The 22,500-nt window shown below is 35.0% G+C and overlaps 1 protein-coding gene across 1 annotated transcript in view; it reads left to right on the top strand.

The window, feature by feature from the left end:
• Positions 1–22,500, top strand: part of LOC106874956 (chitin synthase chs-2) — a 97,005-nt gene that overhangs the window by 24,543 nt on the left and 49,962 nt on the right. Inside the window, exons 5-17 of the mRNA XM_089354125.1 lie at positions 1,589–1,724; positions 3,222–3,309; positions 4,622–4,733; positions 8,243–8,314; positions 9,131–9,263; positions 10,985–11,216; positions 14,222–14,380; positions 16,594–16,736; positions 17,185–17,283; positions 17,475–17,523; positions 19,072–19,127; positions 20,747–20,896; positions 21,755–21,866. Of these exons, the coding sequence (XP_089210251.1) occupies positions 1,589–1,724; positions 3,222–3,309; positions 4,622–4,733; positions 8,243–8,314; positions 9,131–9,263; positions 10,985–11,216; positions 14,222–14,380; positions 16,594–16,736; positions 17,185–17,283; positions 17,475–17,523; positions 19,072–19,127; positions 20,747–20,896; positions 21,755–21,866 (1,541 nt within the window). The remainder of the gene's footprint in view (positions 1–1,588; positions 1,725–3,221; positions 3,310–4,621; positions 4,734–8,242; positions 8,315–9,130; positions 9,264–10,984; positions 11,217–14,221; positions 14,381–16,593; positions 16,737–17,184; positions 17,284–17,474; positions 17,524–19,071; positions 19,128–20,746; positions 20,897–21,754; positions 21,867–22,500) is intronic.

The following is a 22,500-nucleotide window of genomic DNA, read 5'->3' as shown; positions in this document are numbered from 1 at the left end:
TCTTTAACTTATTTCATTGCTGGGACTGTAGCCATGATGGAGCACCGCTTTGAAATGTTTCATCGAACAAATAGACCACAGTATTTATATTTTAAGTGTTACATGTTCTATCAATTTCTTTTGTCGGAATTTGTAAACTACAGGCACATAAACAACTGGTGGTGAGGAATACATGAACACACTCATACATGGCACACACTCATACGACGGGACTCCACATGACATTCATCTATTAAGTTCACTCATAAAGTACAAGTCGACCCGGGGCTGTGGTGCAAAACACTTTCCCAAGGTGCCACTGAACCCAGAACCATGTATTTTCATTAATTGTAGATATATTTATATATATAGGCAAATCAAAATTAAAAACAAAAACAGGAAGAACAAGTATCAAAAGGACGTACACAGTGATTGTATTAGATTGACACTCAGAGAAAATTTAAGATGTTAAAAAGAGAGGGTGTGACGTTTCGAACATGGCTCTTCGTCACAAAAACGAAAGAGGAAAAAGTTCGGAGAGAAGGAAAATAATACTCCAAAAAAAAAAAAAAAAAAAGGTACTCGTGTTATTACATAGCTGAAAAATAACAGACCGGTTTTTAATTTGATCATTCGGTATTTTCAAAGAATATCTTATCTTTGTAAGTAACAAGTAATATCTAAAGAAGCTTGTCAGTTTGTGTCATGGTCCTAGCGGACAAAATGGAAAAGGTGTTGCTCCGGAGGATGGCGAGTAAGATACACTGGAACACACACGCACACATACACACATATGTATATATATGAATGTGTGTATGTGTGCATGAGTGGATGTGTGTTTAGACGTTAAACCATCAGTTAAAACGGTTTTTGTTTTAGATATCAACATAGATCAACGAAAGAAATATTTGATTGAAATACATATTGGGTTCAACATGACCGTCTATAATCCCTGAATACGGTGTCTCCAATGAAGCTGCAATCCATAAACTGAAAACATCAAAAGAAAAATATGTAGAAAAAGTAAAAACGAAAATGCCATCTATGACATTTCTAAGACTATGCATAGCTTCTCTGCTGATCATTGAGTTTTTGGTGTTTTCTGTAAGTGGAAAACTAATTTGTTGATAGCAGTAAACTTTCTTGCAATGCACATTATAACTTCTCTTAAGCCAGTGCCTGCAAGGTGGAAGCTGTTTTAAAGTATTTTCACAAGTTTTCATACTTCCATACTTGTTTCAGACTTTTATTTAGCCCTTGCAGCATACATTCTGAGGAATATAAAATTCCTCTCAGTAGCTCCAATTTACTTTAGTGGTTGAATAAAATTTGGAATGTATATCATACACGATGCATGGACACAAGAGAAATAGGCCTTATGTATCACATATGGTACACAGGACAAACAAAGCGCTAAAACAGTTATTTGTATACTTATTTCACTTCTCAAACCTTTGTTGTTATTACTTCTCATTTTACCAATATTAAATTGTCTAAATTTTCTTATCATTTCTGTCACATCGCATCTTTTGTCAATTTATCAACTTCGAAATGTATGCTAATTAAAAAATTAAATTAATTTTGTTCCGTACCTGTCTCTGTATTGTAGCCGTCATTTGCGAGTATATGTTGGAAAAAAGTCGGCTGATTAAACAAAATCAGCATGAAAGTAATTTTCACATATTTTATGCCTTTTTGAAAGAAGATTTTTCGCAATACAAAATTACAAAACAAGCAGATTACAGGTAAGGAAAGTTTTTCCCTCCCGAATTTGAAACGCTTCTTTTGTGTTTTGGAAAATATTTAATCACTTTTTAGAGGAAACTTAGCAAAAAGCTCGAAGCTCACTCCTTACTACAAAAGACCACTACTCTACTCGAAGTGTCGTTGGTTCATATTTGCTTATCTTTGTTGTATAATACTACACTCAATAAATTAATTTTTATCGGATAAACTCTCTCATAATTTGACTGGGTACCACGAAAAGTGAAAACCTTTACTATAAAGAGCAGAACGCAAGTTTATTTAACATGCAATTGTAGATTTTATGATTTTCTGTGGACTGATGGAAGAATAGAAACGTTCATTCATATCTTCATATCTTACCCACATGACATAATTGTATACAGGCAATAAAGACAGATGAGTCGAAAATAGCGATATGATAATTAAATCTCTAGTCTTTATCCCTCTTCCTTAAGTCATTTATATGCAGAATTTCTATCGAAGCTGCCAGTACTTTAAATTACTCTATCTTGATACGCCATCCCATCCTTCAGTGTAAGCAGATTACATGTTCAGAACATTGTTTTCCAATCTATTTTTAATTGTTGGAACATGCGACATAGCAGTTTCTTTTGTAACAAGAGAAGATTTCAATTCCTTTGCTGTTTTTGTTTAATCCAAACTAAGCACTAGCGAGGTCGGCACAGATCGACCCGAATCGAAACGACTTACGGTCAAAAGAATTCGACGCTTCCTCATTAGCTCAATATTTTTTAAGTGTTTCAAAGTAGAAAAGGAATTCTAGTCGGCAAAATACTGTGCACGTCATAAATACTAGCAGAGCTATCTTTGGATTTCGTCCTTTAATGCTGACAAAATAAATGCCAACAACGTTCCGACTCAATCGAATACATACGCTTCGTCCGTCCCGTATGTCAGTTGACTTCGTAGAGCAACTCATGGAGAGTCTATGAAAACTTTCATTCTTCTAGAAAAAGCTGCCAACTCTCGCTCAGATCCCATCCTACTGTGTTGCATCATATAATCCTACATAAATCATGTCTGAGAAAAAGACATGGGATAGTCCCGGTTGTGATGCTTATGATCATTGGTTTAATTGAACAAAACTGACCTGAAAGTTAAACAATAGTATCAACAATTGTTTTTGTATTCGGGGAAGAGAAATCATTTTTTTTTCCAAGTCAACGTAAAAATTTCATTCGAGTGAAAGATGTTGAATTGGTAAAAAGAATAAGCGAATAGGATGTCATGCAACTCCACCTTACCTCTCCTATAAATTTGTACAATTTTATCTGCTTTATTCTATATATTTTAGTTCAAGTATTTGTTTGGATTGTTTGTCAAGGTTACAGTTTAGTTTACTAGAAAAGGAAAACTTTTCTCACTGCGAGTAGTCTAATGGAATCCTGCAGACTGCAGAATAATAAACTAACTTTATTTCTTTCTTACATTTGGACAATTATTTACACCCTACTTTGTCTTTAATTTCTCAACAGAATATTTTCATATCCTCATACACATGACCGACCAACGTCTTATAAGGACATCATCAAAATTTTAAAGGATTTGGATTTCAAGGAAGAGGTGAAAATATGTTTCGTTATTGCGTATGGTGTGCAAGATTCTTGATGTGAACTCGTGTGTTGAAACAAATTTTGTTGTATTTTGGGAGATACATCGCACCAATAATAAACACATGCACTGGCTCAATTTCACTCCTTTATTGTTAGTTAACTGATAAGCTATTTAACCAACCAACTAATCGATCGCTTGCTTAATCAGTTAGTTAAACAATCAGAAGAGGGGTGAGGGTGTGTCATTGATGAGATCAAGAATGGTGATGAAAGGACTTTGACAAACAACTGCTTGATTGTTTAACTAACTAATTAAGCAAGCGATCGATTAGTTGGTTTGTTAAATAACTAACCAATTCACTAACAATAAAGAAGTGAAATTGAACCAGTGCATGTATTTATTATTGACATAATGACCCTCCCATTATAATACACTATCATATATTTAGTTTGAGTTACAAACTATATTTAAAATCTTTAATATCCCGTATTGTTTACATGTAATATTTAGCCACCGAGATCGACTTTGTCTTGTATTCGTTCGAGGTCGATAAATGAAGTACCCGAGCTCTAGCTCTTTGCATTCTCCTGGCAGAATCGATCCTTGCGTTCTAAACATGGGCAACATCGGTGGCGTGAAGTGGGAAGCATCGTGTGCAACTGTCGATCCTCCCTAAAAACGACTTCGTTCAAACTTGCAATTGGGCCTCCTGGATTCTGGTGTTGCATCCATAGCATCTACCTTAAGGTAGTACTAGCTGTGAGAAACTCACAGGAATCCCTCCCACCAGATTTAAGCACAACCGACTTCTTCTTCTTCTTCTTCTTCTTCTTCTTCTTCTTCTTCTTCTTCTTCTTCTTCTTCTTCGAGTGAGAGAAAGAAGAGAGAGAGAGAGAGAGGGGGGGGGGGAAGAAAGCGAGAGGAAGAAAGAAAGAGAGAGAGAGTGAGATAGATAGATAGATAGATAGATAGATAGATAGATAGATAGATAGATAGATAGAGTGATAGACAGATATATATATATATATATATATATATATATATATATATATATATATATATATATATATATAGAGAGAGAGAGAGAAAGAGAGAGAGAGAGAGATAAAGAGAGAGAAAGAGAGAAGCGGAGAAAAATGGGGATAGAGAGAAGAAAAAGAGTGATGGAGAGAGAAAAGAATGTGTGTGTCTGTGTGTGTGTGTTTGTGTGTATGTGTGTGTGTGTGCGTGTGTGTGTGTGTGTGTGAAACAATAAAATTTAATAAATTAATAAATATTAATAAATTAATAAAACTAATTGACATTTTTGTCCTTTGTTTAGGATATTGTGCGAATAGAGAAATCGCTGGCAGCTATTCTTCACCTCACATCAATAAACTTTGAAGATGACAATGGAAGAATTCATATAACCACGGAAGATGCTGTTGCGAACGGTATTGTTATTAGTTTTGTTTCCGTTATTTTTTCATTATCACTGAGAGGCATAACTTTTGTTTTTCTAAAAAATTGTTTCATAGCTTCGTCAGAGAAGAGAGATAAGTTTGCATAATCAATTAAACCTTGAGAGAGGCATTATGCCGGTAATAAACACACGCACTGGTTCAGTCCTTTATTAATTTATAAACAGTATATAGTTTTTTGTTAAATCATTTCATTGCACTCTTGCAATCTCTTCAGTAACTTGTCTCTCCACTTACTGAAGAGATTGCAAGAGTGCAATGAAATGATTAACAAAAAACTATATACTGTTTATAAATTAATAAAGGACTGAACCAGTGCGTGTGTTTATTACCGGCATAATGCCTCTCCCAAGGTTTAATTGTATTTCTTTCAACACACGTATCCACATCAAGAATCTTGCACACGAAATACACATACGAAATTTGCATAATCAATTGTTGGATTAGTGAATATTCGGGAGAAGGGAAGAGGTTATCTAAAACCGAAATCTTGGCCTAAATGCTTGCAACACACCGAACTCGAGTAAAGATACAGAAAGGCATATAGGGTTGCTCAATCAAATGGCGAATTAGATTATGTCTACTATGCAAGAACAGAAGGACAGACCTGGCTTCCACACAGTCTCCATCTATCAAATGTCACTAACGAGGTTTTGGTTCATCAGAATTTATGGTAGAAATGCTGCAGAAAGTTGCTGCACATGTTTACTTTTCCCGTGAACAATGTGTCTTATAACTCTCTGCTTTCGAAGAGTAGTGGATTAGAAACAACAATAACTGGGCATCCTGCTGTAAAATAAAACCTCAAATTATGTACCTGCAAAATCCATGCAAGCGTAGAAAGCCAGAGATAAAAAGTCGAAAGAAAACAGCGCGCTTTTATTACGTATTTCTTCGCGAATCCTCCTTTCTCATTCCAATAAGTTTAATAATTCTTTTTGGAAAATCATAAAAATGATTTCCCTACTATTTTCTATAGGAATAACTCCTGATATTTTGCGACTGTATTATATATAATCAATTAGTTAAACATTGGACTACTACTACTACTACTACTACTACTACTACTACTACTACTACTACTACTACTACTACTACTAATAATAATAATTAACTACATGGACATACACTGAGAAGCTCTCTCCACAAAACAAACTCAATCCAATAACATTGGTGCGATGGAAAGAAAGCTTCACAATACAACTGTGGGAAAAGTTCAGTTAAGCAGAGGAACTAAAAATTTGGAAAGACTTTTCTCATATAAAGGGTAGTTTCTTTCTTAAATGCACGATATCTCAATGCAACATACGCGAGAACCTGAATCCAGCACCAGGAAACCTGGAAAAGCACCACTTACACAATAAGTACGTAATTTGAATAATTACCTATACATGCGACTGTCCACGCATCCATGTACACATGTTAATATTTACAAGCAACAGAAATAATACCTACACGACGTACACGTAAACACAGGGAAAATAAAAGAAAAAACACGTGTCACGTGCCACCGTACTGAACACAAACCAAAACGGAGCGACTTCCCACAAACAAGTAAAAAAAAGAGCAAATTAGTCACTCAGTTTAAAACATAACCAAACAGTTATGCCGGGAAACATAGCTACGAACAATAGAGGCGATTTTCGATCTATCAGCCTACGATATGATAAATATATCCATTCGAAGAACAGGCAAACGGTGTCAAGTCAATTCTGAACAAACAGGCCCGTCTCCTATTGTCCCTGTCAATGCCTTAATGACAAGTCAAAATTCACGCCAGATCGGACATCACCCGGGACAACAAGGACCGCGTTACTCAGTAGGGAACTAGACTGCGGGTTAAAAAGTCTGCTGCTGGAACAAGCTCTCTAAAAAACGATCTACTACGTAATCAGATCCATGATAACTCTAACCCTAGGCCTGTAGTAACACCACCAAAAACATCACCTAAAGCAAGACGCATAAAATGAACTAGAGAGGATTATAGAGATGTGTTGAAAGCTTACTTTACAGCCCAACTAAATCAAAACAATTACCTCATAGTACAAACTTACATTTCATGGAGAAACTTAGTAGGCAATGAAGTACGCAGATATATAAATGTAAATAGCCTAAATAATATACGTAGAGGCATCATTAGAAATAAAAGGTTAACTGACTCTGAAATTAGCCAAATTAAGACACAAATATCTCATGATAGACCGAACGAAAACAGTAACAATACAGATGAAATAGGTAAGAAATGCACAGAACCCAGTGTACGAGCAGTACACCCCAACAAGGAAGCTGAAGAAAGAATAGCGAAGAAGAGGTATGCGGAAAAAGAGGAGAAATTAGACCTACCTCAAGAATATAAGAATAGGTACGACACAATAATATTTGAGGTTAGAAAAGAATGCATGGTCAATTTCATGGGGATATTGAAGGTAAGACAGACAGGGAAAAAAGATGGCTGTGGATGACTAAAAGTGATTTAAAACCAGAAACGGAGGCTCTAATCTGTGTTGCCCAAGAGCAAGCGCTAAGAGCAAACTACATAAAATACAGAATAGACAACACAGCAGAAAATGATAAGTGCAGAATCTGTGGACAAAATGGTGAAACCGTATGGCATATTACCAGCTAATGTACGCCACCAGCCCAGAAGGAATATAGGAGACGCCACGACAATATCGCCAGGCTTGTCCATTGGACACTTTGCAACAGGTATGGACTTGACAGAACAAAAATTTGGTACGACCACAAACCCGAAGGCATCATTGGAAATGTTAATGCAAAGATCCTGTGGGATTTTATGACTCAGTGCGACCATGAGATAGAGAATAGGAAGCCAGAGATCGTCGTAATTGAGAATGAAAACAAACTATGCTGGATCATAGATATAGCATGCCCAGCCGACAACAAGGTATGCAATAAGGAAGAAAGAAAAGTTGAAAAGATATGACAGGTTAGCTTGGGAAGTTAAGCAGTTGTGGTCGCCTGAAACGGTGGTAGTAGTACCAATAATTGTCGGAGCCCTGGTAACAGGGAGTAAAAATCTTGAGAAGTACATGAAACAAATAGGGGCTGCAATAAGTGTGGAGCACTTTCAGAAAACAGCACTGCTTGGTACCGCTCAAATACTCCGAAAGGTGCTCGAAACATAAGAGGTGTTACATTAGTTCACTGGTAGTGAACAGCTGACACCGTAGTACATCTCCAGTGCTAGAAGGTGGTGGTGGTGGTGGTGGTGGTGGTGGTGGTGGTGGTGGTGGTGATGGCGACGATGACGACGATGATGACGACGACGGTGATGTGAAGAAAAAGTTTACACTGACGAATTAAATATTTAATAGACATGACTTAACGCATTATTTTCTTCAGAAATGAAAAATAAAGAATAATTGGAGAACGGATGAAGACCAATAAAATGATTAAAATGCTATAACGAAGGTAACAATGTAATATCAAAAATTATATTGCTTTCTTTTCTCTCGTTTTAGTGGCTGAATTAATGGGTCTGGATTTAACTGAACTCATGAATGTGCTCCTGGAAAAGAAATTGATGGCACCAGGTTAGCATATTTTATTTTGTATAAGGGAAACATTATTTTCGGACTTGTTATCAAAGAATTAGCTCCAGCAGTGTATATTTCTAATGTATCCAATTCGAGTTAGCATTGAAAAGTGGTTTGAAAACCTTAAAGAAAGAAATGATTCTAGCAACGATTTAATAAAGATGTATCCTGTAACATAAAACAATAGCTTTGTCGTTGAACAATATGCAATTCTTCTACTTGTTATAATCTACAATTTTTCTACTTCCCATTTTAGAAAGCAGCACAAATTCTATAAAAAGTTTAAAACGAAATATTAAAGCTGATAATTTATTGAGTGGAGTAATGCCATCCGTTGCAAATAATGTTCTCTTGTGAATCAAAGTGGATAAATTGCTAGATTCAGCTGTAAATAAATAAAAAAATAAATAAAAATAAATAAAGTAGAATAATAGAATTGATATAATGTGTCCGTACCCAATACTTGATTTTGCTTTGTGCATCCAATAAGTGGTTAATTTCACTTAATTACGATAGCAGAACTCATAAGAGCTGACAGAAACTACTCAATCATGTAAGAATACCGAACTACAATTTTCCATGTACCATCTTATACTGTAATGCTGAATCCTTTTTCATGAAAATGAATGCCAAACGAAAGAGGTACTCATTAATGAATTATTTCTAGTTGAAACCATATTCTCTAGATCGTTAAATCTCCTACCCCAAATGTATTTCATTCTTCTATAAAGCATTTATAAGAAAGTAACGTTTTGGAAATAAGAAAATGATTATGCATCATAATTCCTCCTGTTTTCCTAATTTTCTTTCTAGATGATATTGTGAGCACCATCAAGAGCAAAAAACAAGCAGAAGAAGAAAGAGATGCATTTGCTAAATCTTTATATTCTCGGCTGTTTGCATGGATTATTGCCAAGATGAATTCATCCCTTTCAAGTTCTGATATGTAAAATTTCAATTATTTTAGATTTTAATAATCAGTTATTCATGTCTAAGGTTAAAACTTATACAAGTAGGGATATTATTGTTAGATGTTTATATCTTTCCGTAAGAGAAAGGTAAGGAGTATTATCGGCTTAAAATTAAGAATTTTTTTTCTTGAAATGGTAAAAAAATCATCTGATGGACACAACACGAGGCAAGATTTTTTTACTATTCGCTGCTACTCTAAATTAAGAATGATATATAAAATACATTTTGTTTTATTACCACCTATTCTCATATATTAATACCAGATAAATTTTTTTACAAAGTATTGCATAAATTGTTGGAACTAAATGTTTATATTTCGTTCACCTTCGTAATATCAAACGTTCCCCTACTGACTGTTAGACATTACGAAATATTCCGTTATCTTCTCACTTGTTAAGTTACAATTACTGAATGGTTAAAATGTCACCTTTTCGATGAACTGTTTTGTCCTATCTTCACATATTGTCTGAGACACCGTACATTTGTGTCACGTAGAATATTTAGTTATTGCAGCACTTCAGAACTTGGCAAATATCTGAGAATAAGAGGGAGCCTTTTTACAGTCTCTCGACTTGCGATAGATCACAAGCGAATCCCATCTAAATCACACCCTGCAGTCTTAAAAAAAGGAAAGAAACAATGTTTTCTTTGCAAAAAAATAAGCAGGACGATCACAGATGCAACGTCTTTGCTCATACGGCACCTTCATAGGGCTGCCCTGAAGATGAATAACAACAGTTGAGAAAGAAATGAATGAGAAGTAATGACTTTGTTGAATAACGGACTGCCATATAATTTAAATCGTTTTCTGAGTCAAGATCGAATCAACTGACAAAAAACAAACAATCAAACAAAAAGCAACAAAAAACTTATCCCCAAGACTGAGACATCTCTACAAATTTCTGTTTACTCAAATACACAATAAGCCATCCAGTGCAAGCATTTGATCGCCTATATTATATTTCAAGACTATATTTACAGATTGCAGGACGGTTATGAGTATTCATAATACATGTGTTCTTTAAGTGACTGAAGTATTTGATCATATACTTGATTAACAACATAAAGTTAATTACTTATTACAACTCATAGCCTTGTTTAGGTACAGAATGGATATTACGAATGGATAGACAATCGATTGAAGGAGCCTAGTACATTACTGATAAGTTCTTTATGGGTCTAGGAAAACGAAAAGTAACGTAGACGTTGGAAGAGTTACAACCTAGAACGTAGATACATTATTTACATTATTTACGTTTGACAGATATTTGTCATCTTGTTTGTTGTTAGTGGCGTAGTGGTTAAGAGCGCAGGCTACTAACCCCAAGATTCCGAGTCCAATTTCAAGCAGTGACCTGGATAATAATAATAATAATAATAATAATAACAACAACAACAACAACATCGAAAAATACCTTAGGAATGAGAACCCAGGTTCGAAATTTCCGCAAGACACTTGATGAAGGATGGAGGGTATATCAGCCGAAACGTTGTGTTAACAATAAACAAGATGAGGACAAATATCCGTCAAATGTAAATAATTTAAATAATGTATATTATTCCTCATCTCTTAACTATAGAACTAGAACGTAGATGTACTCATCTAAATATCACTAGATTGCATTTATTAAGCATTTCTAGTATGTTCCTCTTACTTTAAACTAATATTTATCAATAAACGAATTTATTTTGCAGGAGAGGCAGTTCGAATTCAATTAGCATTTTGGATATGTCAGGATTTGAAAGTCTAGAAACAAACAGTTTTGAACAATTTGTCATAAATTTTACAAATGAAAAATTACAGAGTTACCTTGAAAAACACATTTTTACAATGGAAATGGAACTCTACAAAGAGGAAGGAATTCAGTTATTCTATAACAATGACAAATTTAAAGGCAATGAAGAGATACTGAATATGTTTGAAAAGGTAAGTAAATTAATTTTACTCGAGGGTTCTGTGGAAATTCCAGACAGATAAGATTACGAGAAGCTGTTTAAGAAAGAAAGGATAATTTTTATTTTTATCTTGCTAAGTTATTTCACTTCCAATCACAATAAATATTATATGATTTTAAAATTTCCGTCTGCTAAGCATTTTATATTTCTCTTTCTCACTACCATCCCAACAAACTTTTTAACCATGTAATTCCCTTCTTCATGTCTTTAACATTTCTCTCTTTCTCTTCACCTTTCCATCCCCACCCTATAGCACGTCATTAACAATTCTCTCTCCCACTTTTCTCTCATCGTCTTTTTCCACCGCTCTTTACCTCTCCTTTCAACTAACCACGCGATGCATTTGCCTATAGTATATTATTATACTCCTCCCTTCTGTCTTCTCTATTTACACTTCTCTCCCTCTCTCTCTCTCTCACTTTTACTCCACCTCTCACTCACTCCACCTCCACCTCTCTAGCTAAAGTATAACGGGTGAACGAACAAGCTAATTATTCCATACATAGACTCAATTGCCCACAATTTAATTGCCAAATAAATTATGAAAAAAGATAAAAGAAACTGTATTTTATATAAAAGTTATTAGCAGAGTTCAACGAGCGGAAAACTTTCATTAAATAGTTTGTTCCTTAACGCTTTTTGTATCTACATACAAAAAATTTTCTAAAGTCTGATAGTGCGTAGAGATTACAAAGTGATTTTGCTAAGTTAATTAACAATAGTCATAATTACTGTGATTTTTAAGAAACCCTCCGATAAATCTGACTTTGGGCGTTTATCATTGAAACTGAATTAAATGAGTTATTGTAATTCAGGACACCAACCCACCAGATATTATTCCAATCATAGACATCTTGAACATACATTCTAAATTTGCTTATCCTGTCTACTTGATTGGCTCAATAATTATTTTAATTCAAAATCTAAATAACAGAAAGTAACAACTGAAATTTGATTCTGTACATTCAATGTTTTAAACCTTGCTATTCCTTTAGCTATACAGTTGTGCACTAATTATTCTACGTCATCTGTTAAGGATTTACTTTGTTTAAATTAAAATTTATTTAATTAATGCATAAATAGATCTGCAATTTGTTTTAAAGGACTACTAATTGGTTGCCAGTGATTTCGTTGCTAGATTGACTCGAAAATTCACGAAATTTGTTGAAATGTATCTTAGGCATATTGGATAATGTTAAGATAATATTTCAGATAGGGATAGATGCCTAAATGTAGCTTGTTTCTTCTAACAGTTGACTATAGATTGGAGTTCTACATTCTAGAGTATGATATGCTGATTTAATGATTATCTTTTGGTTGGAAACTTACCTGTTGAGAGTGGGACTGTCATGCTAAGTCTTATATCCTTATAGATATTACATATATGAATAAATACATTATAATTTCAGATGAAGATGAAACAAAAAAAAAAAAATTAATGGACGCAGAATGGGTTTGACCCCACCAACCACATTCCTGCGTTGAACCGTTTACTTCGTCCATTTTTTTTCTCTGCTTAATTAGGCGCTTACATACCCAACATTCCGACTACTTTCTTACATCTTGTTTCATACTTTTTTGCCGTCAGGCATTTCTTCTCCAGACATGCTTTACTTCTTAGGTGACATAAAATGAGGTTAACCAAAGCATGCCTGGAGATGAAGGTGTCTGATGCGATACCTCTTCCACGTGTATTCCATATCACCTCTTTCGCTATAGCTATTACAGTTAAAAAACAGAATTTCTCTTCTCGTTTTAGAGGAGACGGCGGAACGATCTTAGTAACCGATTAGGCTGACAACTGTACTCTCCCCAGCTGTAACAGTACCCGTTCGGTAGAAACCCTGAGGTTCGATTGTACGATTGTATGCCAGGGATCTCTGGAAGTTGTCCATAGGACCTGGGCCGAAAGTCCTTCGATGCAGGTTGGCAAGCCGACTTTCATCGAAACCCAGAGTGTTCCCCAGGCCGTCATCACTCTTACCCTCTACCAGCCTTTTGTAGTACGTCGAGTTGGTACTCATTCCGCCGGTATTGTTCATTCGGGGGAGAAGCACGAGCGCCTGTCGACACTCTGCTTGCCAAGCTCCCAGCCTTCGTCTACGCTTGATTCAGCTTTCTAGTTCACCAAAAGAGGTGAACCTGGGAAATAACTCGTCAACGAACGGAGACCGTACCCGCTCACCGTCCAGGTAGAGCCAGAGATGCCTCAACCTCAGTGCATGCCTGCGCATCTTTAGCCAGGGCATCCCTAACCCACCCTTTAGCGGCTGTAAGTAACAGATAGAGCGCCTTACAAGAGGCCGCCTGCCCTTCCACAATAAATGAAAGAACAAGCTGGCCGACTAATCCCGGTGAATTCTTGGACCTGCCACTGCTTCGAAATCCTTTAGAACCTCACCTACACTCTGTAGTTCCTGGTCCGTGGATATGATGACAGTGACATCGAACGCATACGCTGTTACTGACTTTCCATACCCTAGATCTTGTGGGTCTCCTCTCGGCGCCTCCAATCTTCGAAGTAGAAGCTCAAGGGCCAATACATACAGCAGGCTTTTGAAAAATTCGTACTGATAGGCATTACGATCGACATTTTTTTTTACCTAATGAAGGTGTAATCAGCCATTTTTTATTGTCCTTCACATACAAACCAATCTCTTTTCGAAGAAGTTAATACACACTTCATTAGGTCAGCTTTATGTTTACCGTTGTATTGGGTCTAAACTTTTACAACAGTCCTATCTGCTTTATACCACTACTCACAAGTGCTAGTTACTTCACAACACTACAAAAGACTACAGCAGACTAAATTTCAAATCAACGAACCATTAAAAATACTTTTACTCGAAACGACTTCTTATGACATCACAACGACTTTTTATAGTGCCCATATAATATACTATTTTCTTACCATTGCATTTCGTTGATTTATATTTAATATGTCACACAGAAATTTTTATTTTTCTAATACATTAGGCACCGTCATTGCTTATACTAATTGATGAACAAACACACTTCCCAGAGTCCAACAGTGATACTTTGTTCACAAAGTTAAACAAAACATTTGGAAACCGTAAATACTATGAAAAGAAGGATGTCACCGGATTTTTTGCCATTCAACATTTTGCTGGAAAGGTAACGTTATTTTTTGTTTTCTTTACTTTATATCAAATACATTTCACATAAAATTCTATTGACTTAAGAAACGAATAATGTAATCAGTGGAGAAATTTTATTTTTCTTCTTAGTTTCATCAAGAAACAAAATCCATCAAAAAATAATTAGAGCGTAAATTCTTCTCCAGTATTGTCATATTAGATGGATTCATATCTATATGCTCAAAGACGCTACTTTGTAGAGCAAAGATTAACTCAATATAAACACATGCACACAAACACTTACAAGGACATAACATATATATGTACATATATATATATATATATATATATATATATATATATATATATATATATATATATATATGTACATATATATGTTATGTCCTTGTAAGTGTTTGTGTGCATGTGTTTATATTGAGTTAATCTTTGCTCTACAAAGTAGCGTCTTTGAGCATATAGAATTCATATCCCCTGCAAATCATGTCTTACACCGGTACACCAGGAAAAATGATTTACAGTTACGCTAGATCAATGCCTTCTATTCTTGCTGCTTTAAAATTATCTGCTGTTTCTACCTCCTCCGACCCCCTCTTCCACCTTCTGGTAAATGTTTGATTAGCTTTCATCTTCCAACAAAAACTATTTTCTGAGATCTTGTTGTTAGGCAGTTCAACTTTGACAACTTTAACCCCGGTTCTCGGTCGGTCACAGATTTTTCAGCAACAGTTAGTATCATCACACACTCGAATATTTGATCATCACAAAGATATTCTATACAGTGTTTGTATTTGAAGCTAGACTAAAGCAACCTCCGAGTATCCAAATAAGTATTGCAGCTTTTGCGATTTATATCAAGTCCGCTAAGTAATTGTAAGTCAGTCAGGCTTACTATGATTATCTCTGGCAACAAATTTTCTTCATCCTCAATACTTAGGAGACAACTGCCAAGCACCGTTCTTTTATGTAACTCAAACAATCCATAGCTCCAAGTTCCCTAAATTCCTCCACTTCGGCTGGTCTTTACTCACCGTCTCAATTCGCATGAAACTACCATCCCAAAAGCCAAGTACATCTTCGTTCATTACCAAAGTTTAGGCTTGCAGCCGATTCTCTTGGTTTCCTACCAAATGGATATTTATCAATTTTGTAATTACAAGTTACTACCCACCCGAAAAAGCTCCATAGACATCACTAATGTAAAGAAGCGAAATTTCTGCATTTGCTGTCTGCTTTACCTTCAATTCCAAAATATACACCTTCGACAATTCCAGACCATTCCTTTTTGACTCAGTTAGTCTGATCACAATGCAAACACACTCAGCAAGTGCTCTATCTCATCCGTTCGCTTCAAACCAACTGGCCCTACGACTTTGCCAAATAATTAAACATTATTTTCTCCATTAAACTTTTGGAAAAGCGCTACAGTGTATTTCATACCCAAGAAAATTAACTTCTGAACCGGCCGGCTGTCTACCTGTTGCTGTCTATGTGTTTCATCTCTTAGATTAGAATTTTCTTATCAGACGGGCCGATTATAGTGCGCGTTGATAGAACTCTCCTTCACCATCTCACTCTGGTGTGCCCCAGTTTTACTTCCTTTCTTTTCTTGTACATTAAAGATCTGCTTGTCATTACTTCTAACAGCACCCACTTCTTTGTAGATGATACTCCTCATCCGTTTTCCCTAACCTTCCGCACACACATGTTACCCGCATTAAACGCTGACATCGTACGTTAAACATGCCCTGCCTCCATGAACAGAGACGTATAAGATACTCACAAATAGAAATATAACAATCTTGTCTTGTTCAACAGTACAAGATATAATCATTGTCCATATATATAAAAAAATTTCTTTGGTCTTTGACAACATGCAGTTAAAACAATTATTATGTCACTTAAAACGATCTAACCTAACGAACTTTCCTAGCTACTAAGTCATAGAATATGTTCGTCGAGAACTTACTGCTACACTAAGTATTAGTTACGAAAATGTTTTGTATCAGCGAATCGTCAGTCTTTGAATTCATCTGTTTCACGTTCCTGTATTATTGTATTCATTTCTGTATGAACTATGCTAGTAATGTTTTTAAAGGAAAGTAAGGTAAAAACTGACTTTTGTAAATAAGAATACGAAGAAGAAATTGCGTGTGAGATGTGTCAACCCTATTATCGACTAAATGTTTTCTTTATATAATTATTTTAGATATTTTCGGTAAATATTTGCAGGTGACTTATGAAATTGATTCTTTCCTCATAAAAAATAGAGATGAAATTTGTAACGATTTGATAATGTGTGCAAAAGGCAGCAGGGATGAATTCTTTTCCAGACTTTTCAGAGCTCAGAGAGATTTAACTGGATCGATAGGAACGTGAGTAACTAAATTTTTTCTAGGTTCGTAAATTTATTGTGCCATAGTAATATCACAGAACTTCTTTTGCAGTAGTATTCGCTTATTGAAATTTATCTCTCACCAAACTAGTCTGAAATCTAAACTAAAGTCACCAGTCCCTGCAACTTACAACAGCTATCTTTACTCTCCATAGTATCGATATTCAGACAGTTGAATTAAAAATTAATTGTTTTCATCGTGGATACTATGAAAATCGAATCGCTGAATTTTCACCGAAAACACCTAATTATTTTGGTCAACTTATGGATATGTAAAATTTGACGTGAAACTTTCCGTTTAATTGACAATTCATATTCATGAATATACATTCCTGGGAGCGATCATATTCAAAACACTCTTCTATTTGCTTCTCTATAGATGAAGATTGACGTTCTTAAATAAAAGACATTCATTCGCTCGTTTTCAGGGATCCAACCACTCTAGGCGCATACAAAAACAAATCTCAACCAAGCAAGACCAAAGAATATGGCACGATGGACGGAAAATCGACACACAGCCTCAACATGTAAGTTTTGGATTTTGGTCAATTCAGTTTATGATTTTTAACAAACTTTAAATTTTCAATTTAAGCACTTTCACTTACCTCCTGGAAGTGTCTATAATGATTCGCTAATTTATAGATTCTTGAATTGTATAGAAATAACATAAATCTCTTCTATAAGCACTATCCTAACTAATTATTTTCGTTATGGTCAGGTCCAGACTGGGAGAAAAACGAACAAAAACCGTTATATCTTATATGAAGGTATTTTTTAAAGTTTACTCTTTTCTTTTCTTTTTTTTGTTGTTCCGTTTTCCTGTTATATTTCATATATACATGTATATGAATCAAATAACCTAAATGTGATTTGAATTATATCTCATGTCCACTCGGTCCAATTGTTTCCTTCAGGAAAATTTATTAGCCTGCTCAAATAATCGTCAAAATGTCCAGATACACTAAAATTCTTCAAGGCGGTGTCCCGCATAGCTGCAGGGTAAGATAAAATATACACAATGAAATTCCTAATCTACTGCAAGACTCGACCCATGAGCTGGTATGCAGTCCAGTATTACCCATAAGTCTTGGTATACTGGTTTCATTTTACTGAGCCCTATATTTTAACAGAATGACTGGCAACTGAAGATGTTTATTTGTTTACAAGAATTGGTAGGGTGAAGGAAATGAATTCACTCGGGAATTAAAATATCTTACCGGTAAACTTAATTAGCATTGAGTATTAATTTCTGAAGCATAAAGTTAAATTTCTTAAAAGAATTGGCGCAGGCGCGTATGCATGGATAAGAAGCTTACTTTTCAACTATGTGGCTTTAGGTTCAGTCTGACTGCGCGGCATCTTAGGCAAATATCTTCTACTCTAGCCCTGGACCGACCAAAGCCTTGTGAGTGGATTTAGTTAAGGGAAACTGAAAGAAGTCGGAGGTGTGTGCATATGTGTTTGTGTGGGTATATATATATATATATATATATATATATATATATATATATATACATACATGTGTGTGTGTCGGTATTTGCGTTTGTTTACCATCCGGTAACTTAGCGGCTCACCTAGGTCGATTTACTAGACAAAACCCTTAAAAGTGATGCTCCAGTATGGCTGCATTCCGCTGGCTGAAACACGTAAATGTTAAAAGTTAATAGAGAAGTGATTATTAAATTAACTTAATGTACGAAAAGGAAGGTCAACTCTAGCGATATTTGAACCCAGAATTGACTGAGTTAACTATCGAACCTCTAAAGAGGCAGCAAGGTGGAACAAAGCTCATATATACAAAACTCATGTAGACACAAAATAAAAAAAAAGACATATTTAATCATAGTGCATTCAGTAAATTCTTCCATCTATGTATTGAGCAGATTGTATTTTCAAGTTTTCATATTTCACATGTTTTGTTGTGTCAAAAAGAAACTTACCAGATAAAATTTATGAAAATATTAGTATACAGGCCTAATAAAGAATTATTTTTGAAACAAGTTGGAAGCGTATAAATACAAAAAAATTTACAGTGATTTAAACTTTAATCAATCCAATTATATATCTATCATGCTTTAGTAACACAGAAAGAAGTCCAAGACCACCGGGGATGGATTTGCAGCTGAGTCAAATTGACGCATGACTATTCAGTTCGTGTTTGTTCTAAGATGTGATAACTAAACTCTTTCACATTAATTTCCCATTTTGTCGAGTCAAAAGAAATGAGTAATATTCTATGATAGAGAATACTGTGTAGTTATAGCTTTAACTGAATGAATCCTGTCTGAACATTTTCTTTTGCTTGTATGTTCCAGGTTTCATTGCTCTTGCTTGTCCAAAAGCTTAACGCTGCAGAACTTCATTTCATCCGGTAAAAGAGTTTCTTTATTGCTTTTTACTACTACTACTACTACTACTACTACTACTACTACTACTACTACTACTACTACTACTACTACTACTACTTTTCCTTAAATCGACTTTGGTCAGCGATTACAACCGTTTACCTCAACTCATCTTAGTGCGTCAAAGTAGGTGAGAGAATAGCCGCACCCCAAAAGACTTCTAGTTAACTGTAACTGTGTATCACATTGAATAACTGGCAAACAAATCAGTAACAAAATACAAAAATTGTACAAGTGTTTAAGAGGGAAACATATAGCAGGCGTGGCTGTATGGTAAGAAGCTTGCTTCCTAACCACATTGTTCTAGGTTCAGTCCAACTGCATGGCACCTTGGCAAGTGTATTATACAATGGCCTCGGGCTGACCAAAGCTTTGTGAGTGTATTTCGTATATGGAAACTGAAAAGATACCCGTCGTATGTGTGTGTGGGTGTTTGTGTGTGTGTGGGTGTATTTTTTCCTACGCCACCGCTTGACAACTGATATTGGTGTGTTTACGTCCCCGTAACTTAGCAGTTCAGCAAAAGAGACCGATAGAATAAGTATTTGGCTCTGAATAAAATAAGTCCTGGGGTCGATTTGTTCGAATAAAACCCTTTAAGGTGGTGCCTCAGCATGGCTGCAGTCAACTGACTGAAACAAAGAAAAGAATATAGAAAGAAAGATTTTCAAATTATTCATCGACGAAGGAAATGTAATAATTATAACACTCATTCATCATTTAGCACTCGCCAACCTACTTGCCTGATATATCTATCTACAGCACTTGAACGTTTTACGGAAATGGGCTTTAATCATGCATTTTATATTTTTCTTCTGCCAATAGATAAATAAATAGAATAAAATAAAAAATAACAAATAAAACAATATACATGCATCAGGAGATTATCAATGGACTGCAAGAAAATATTGATAAATTCCACGTGGTGGCTTCTGATCTTTACAATAATAAATCTTAGAACTTTTTGGTACCGCAATAGTTTGAAAAAAAAAGTCAAAGTATTCAATGTAATTTTTTCCAGATATTTATGAAAGACAAGACAAGATTCAGTACGTGACCCAGTGTTCCAGTATGATCGTATCACGTATGAATTCGAATCATCGAAATAAGAGGACTTGATTGTTGAGTGTTACGTAGCACCGGTTACGAAACACAAAACACTAACTCCTCTGTATGCTGCTTGATAGTCTATTGAAGTGGGTTCTCTGAGATTCATATTAATTGCCTAACTATGAATTGGTTGTCTGTCTCACACTCTAGGTTCTTTTTTTTCTCCTGAAAAAGAACCCACAAGGAGATGAACCCAGTGATATAAGTCGAATCATTTTATCTCGCATAAAACTATTTTATTCAATAAGATACAATTTGAAAATATTTTAACCGTTATGAACTGAAAGCCTTTATGATTGCCCACACTATTTCTGAGTAATCTTTATCAAATAATTTCATAATCTACAAATTGTTTCTATACTTGTCACTTATGCTTTCTGTATAAATTTCACTGTTTGAGAAATATGAAAGAAAATGCTTATGATAATTTGGTATTTTTGAAGGTAATTCATCCGCAGATACTATTATTTTATAGGTGCATTCGACCGAACGCCTTGAAAAAGAACAATGTTTTTGAAAGAGCTCTTGTTGAAAAGCAACTTTATTACACAGGAATCGCAGATGCTGCCGAAATATTTAAAAATGGATATCCATTCAGAAAAACATACAGTGAATTTATTAAGACGTAATTATACATATTTGAATTTAAATTACAAATTTATCTCCCTTGTAAATTGTTATTGATGAATTCTTACTGAATCGAAATAATAATGATTCTGGACCATATCATTTCCTTTAAATTTGTTATGTGTGTCTGACTCTGTCTTCCATATAAATTCATTCAAATTTAGAATGCTTTCTTACGGATAAAATTGAAATAAGAATATTTTCTGTCAATTGATGGTCCATTCGCTGGCCCATGCAATCGCGTTTTCTACTCAATGATTGGTCTCGTTAGCCACATTCGCCAGAAGCATTAATAGTCCAAATGTTTATTTGTCCAGGAGGAGCAATCAATACTCGGATTCGAGGAACGAGCCGATGACGACGAATATTTCGCTTAGGCATAGCGACACTAATAACCTGGTATTAGAACTTAATATACATATGCTTCATTAAAACTCTTCTAGCTGAGCATAACAAGAGATTAATATATATTTACATAAATCTTACACTCAGGTTGTTACTAGCTGGAATACATCGATTAGTCATCTTACATTGCAGATTCATATCAAATGTAATGCTATAATAGAGACGTTTATGACAGTGCACAATTCTGAGAGTGCTTCATCAATTCCTTTCTAGCATGGCGTGTATTCTTCTATGTACTAGCTGTATGTTAAAATTGAAGAGAGAGTCGGTTGTTCTTCCACTTTCTATTTATCTGTTGTTCTCGCGAGGTGAGAACGTAGTAACTTTTTCAGAGTACAAGTTGTAAAAATAGTAACCAATTCATCTCTTTGAAGAAGTTTGAGATAAAACGAAGTCGTATTGAAATATGTAAATGATTAACTTTTCTGGGTTTTTTTTTAACTTACCCCAGGTATACCGTGTTTTCCAAATATTGTAAATCGACGGCTGAAAAAGAAAAGGTTAAAGAAATGCTCGAAAAGGCAAACATTAATCCAAGTGAATACTGTTTAGGAAAGAATATGGTAAGTTTATAGGAGTTATATAGAAAAGACCATTTTCCTATGTTTTCATGTGAAACTGTTCAGAATTTTAATAGCAAAAAATTGTCAACAAAGAAAACATACAATTGGAACAATCTTCGATTCAATCTTAGTCGTGGATATTGTTTTGTGACAATGCAGAACACATTTTTATTACAGTAATTGCTAATATAAAACTTTCTATTGTGTAACTCTCCATCTTGCAACCTAATGCTGACTCACACTACCTCTTTCAACCATCACTCTTTTGAAAGAATGAAATATAGTGTGTGAAGAAGAGCTAAGGTCGTTTTCTTCTGTAATACTACTCCGCAAGAAAAATACTATCGATGAATGACGGCTAGACTTGCGAGAAATAACAGCTAAATCTACGTCTAATCCCATTCACTCGTAAAAAATAATCTCGTTCAGTCGTAAAAAATACAGAACACCGAAGTTCCTGATATCCAAAAAAAAAAAAAAAAAAAAAAACGGAATGTCATGACTGGAATGGCTTCCATTACAAGTCTGATTTGTGTGACTTATCTACAGCTAAACGACTAAGTTATCTACAAAAACGACTAAGTTTACGTCGAGCTAACGAGAAAATTCCTCTGCACAGTCACTCGACCTACTA

This window comes from Octopus bimaculoides, chromosome 6 (genome assembly GCF_046866305.1).
Source record: "Octopus bimaculoides isolate indiv1 chromosome 6, ASM4686630v1, whole genome shotgun sequence".
Taxonomy (NCBI): Eukaryota; Metazoa; Mollusca; class Cephalopoda; order Octopoda; family Octopodidae; genus Octopus; species Octopus bimaculoides.
The sequence above is the reverse complement of the archived record's forward strand: the minus strand, read 5'-3'. Positions and strand labels throughout refer to the sequence as shown.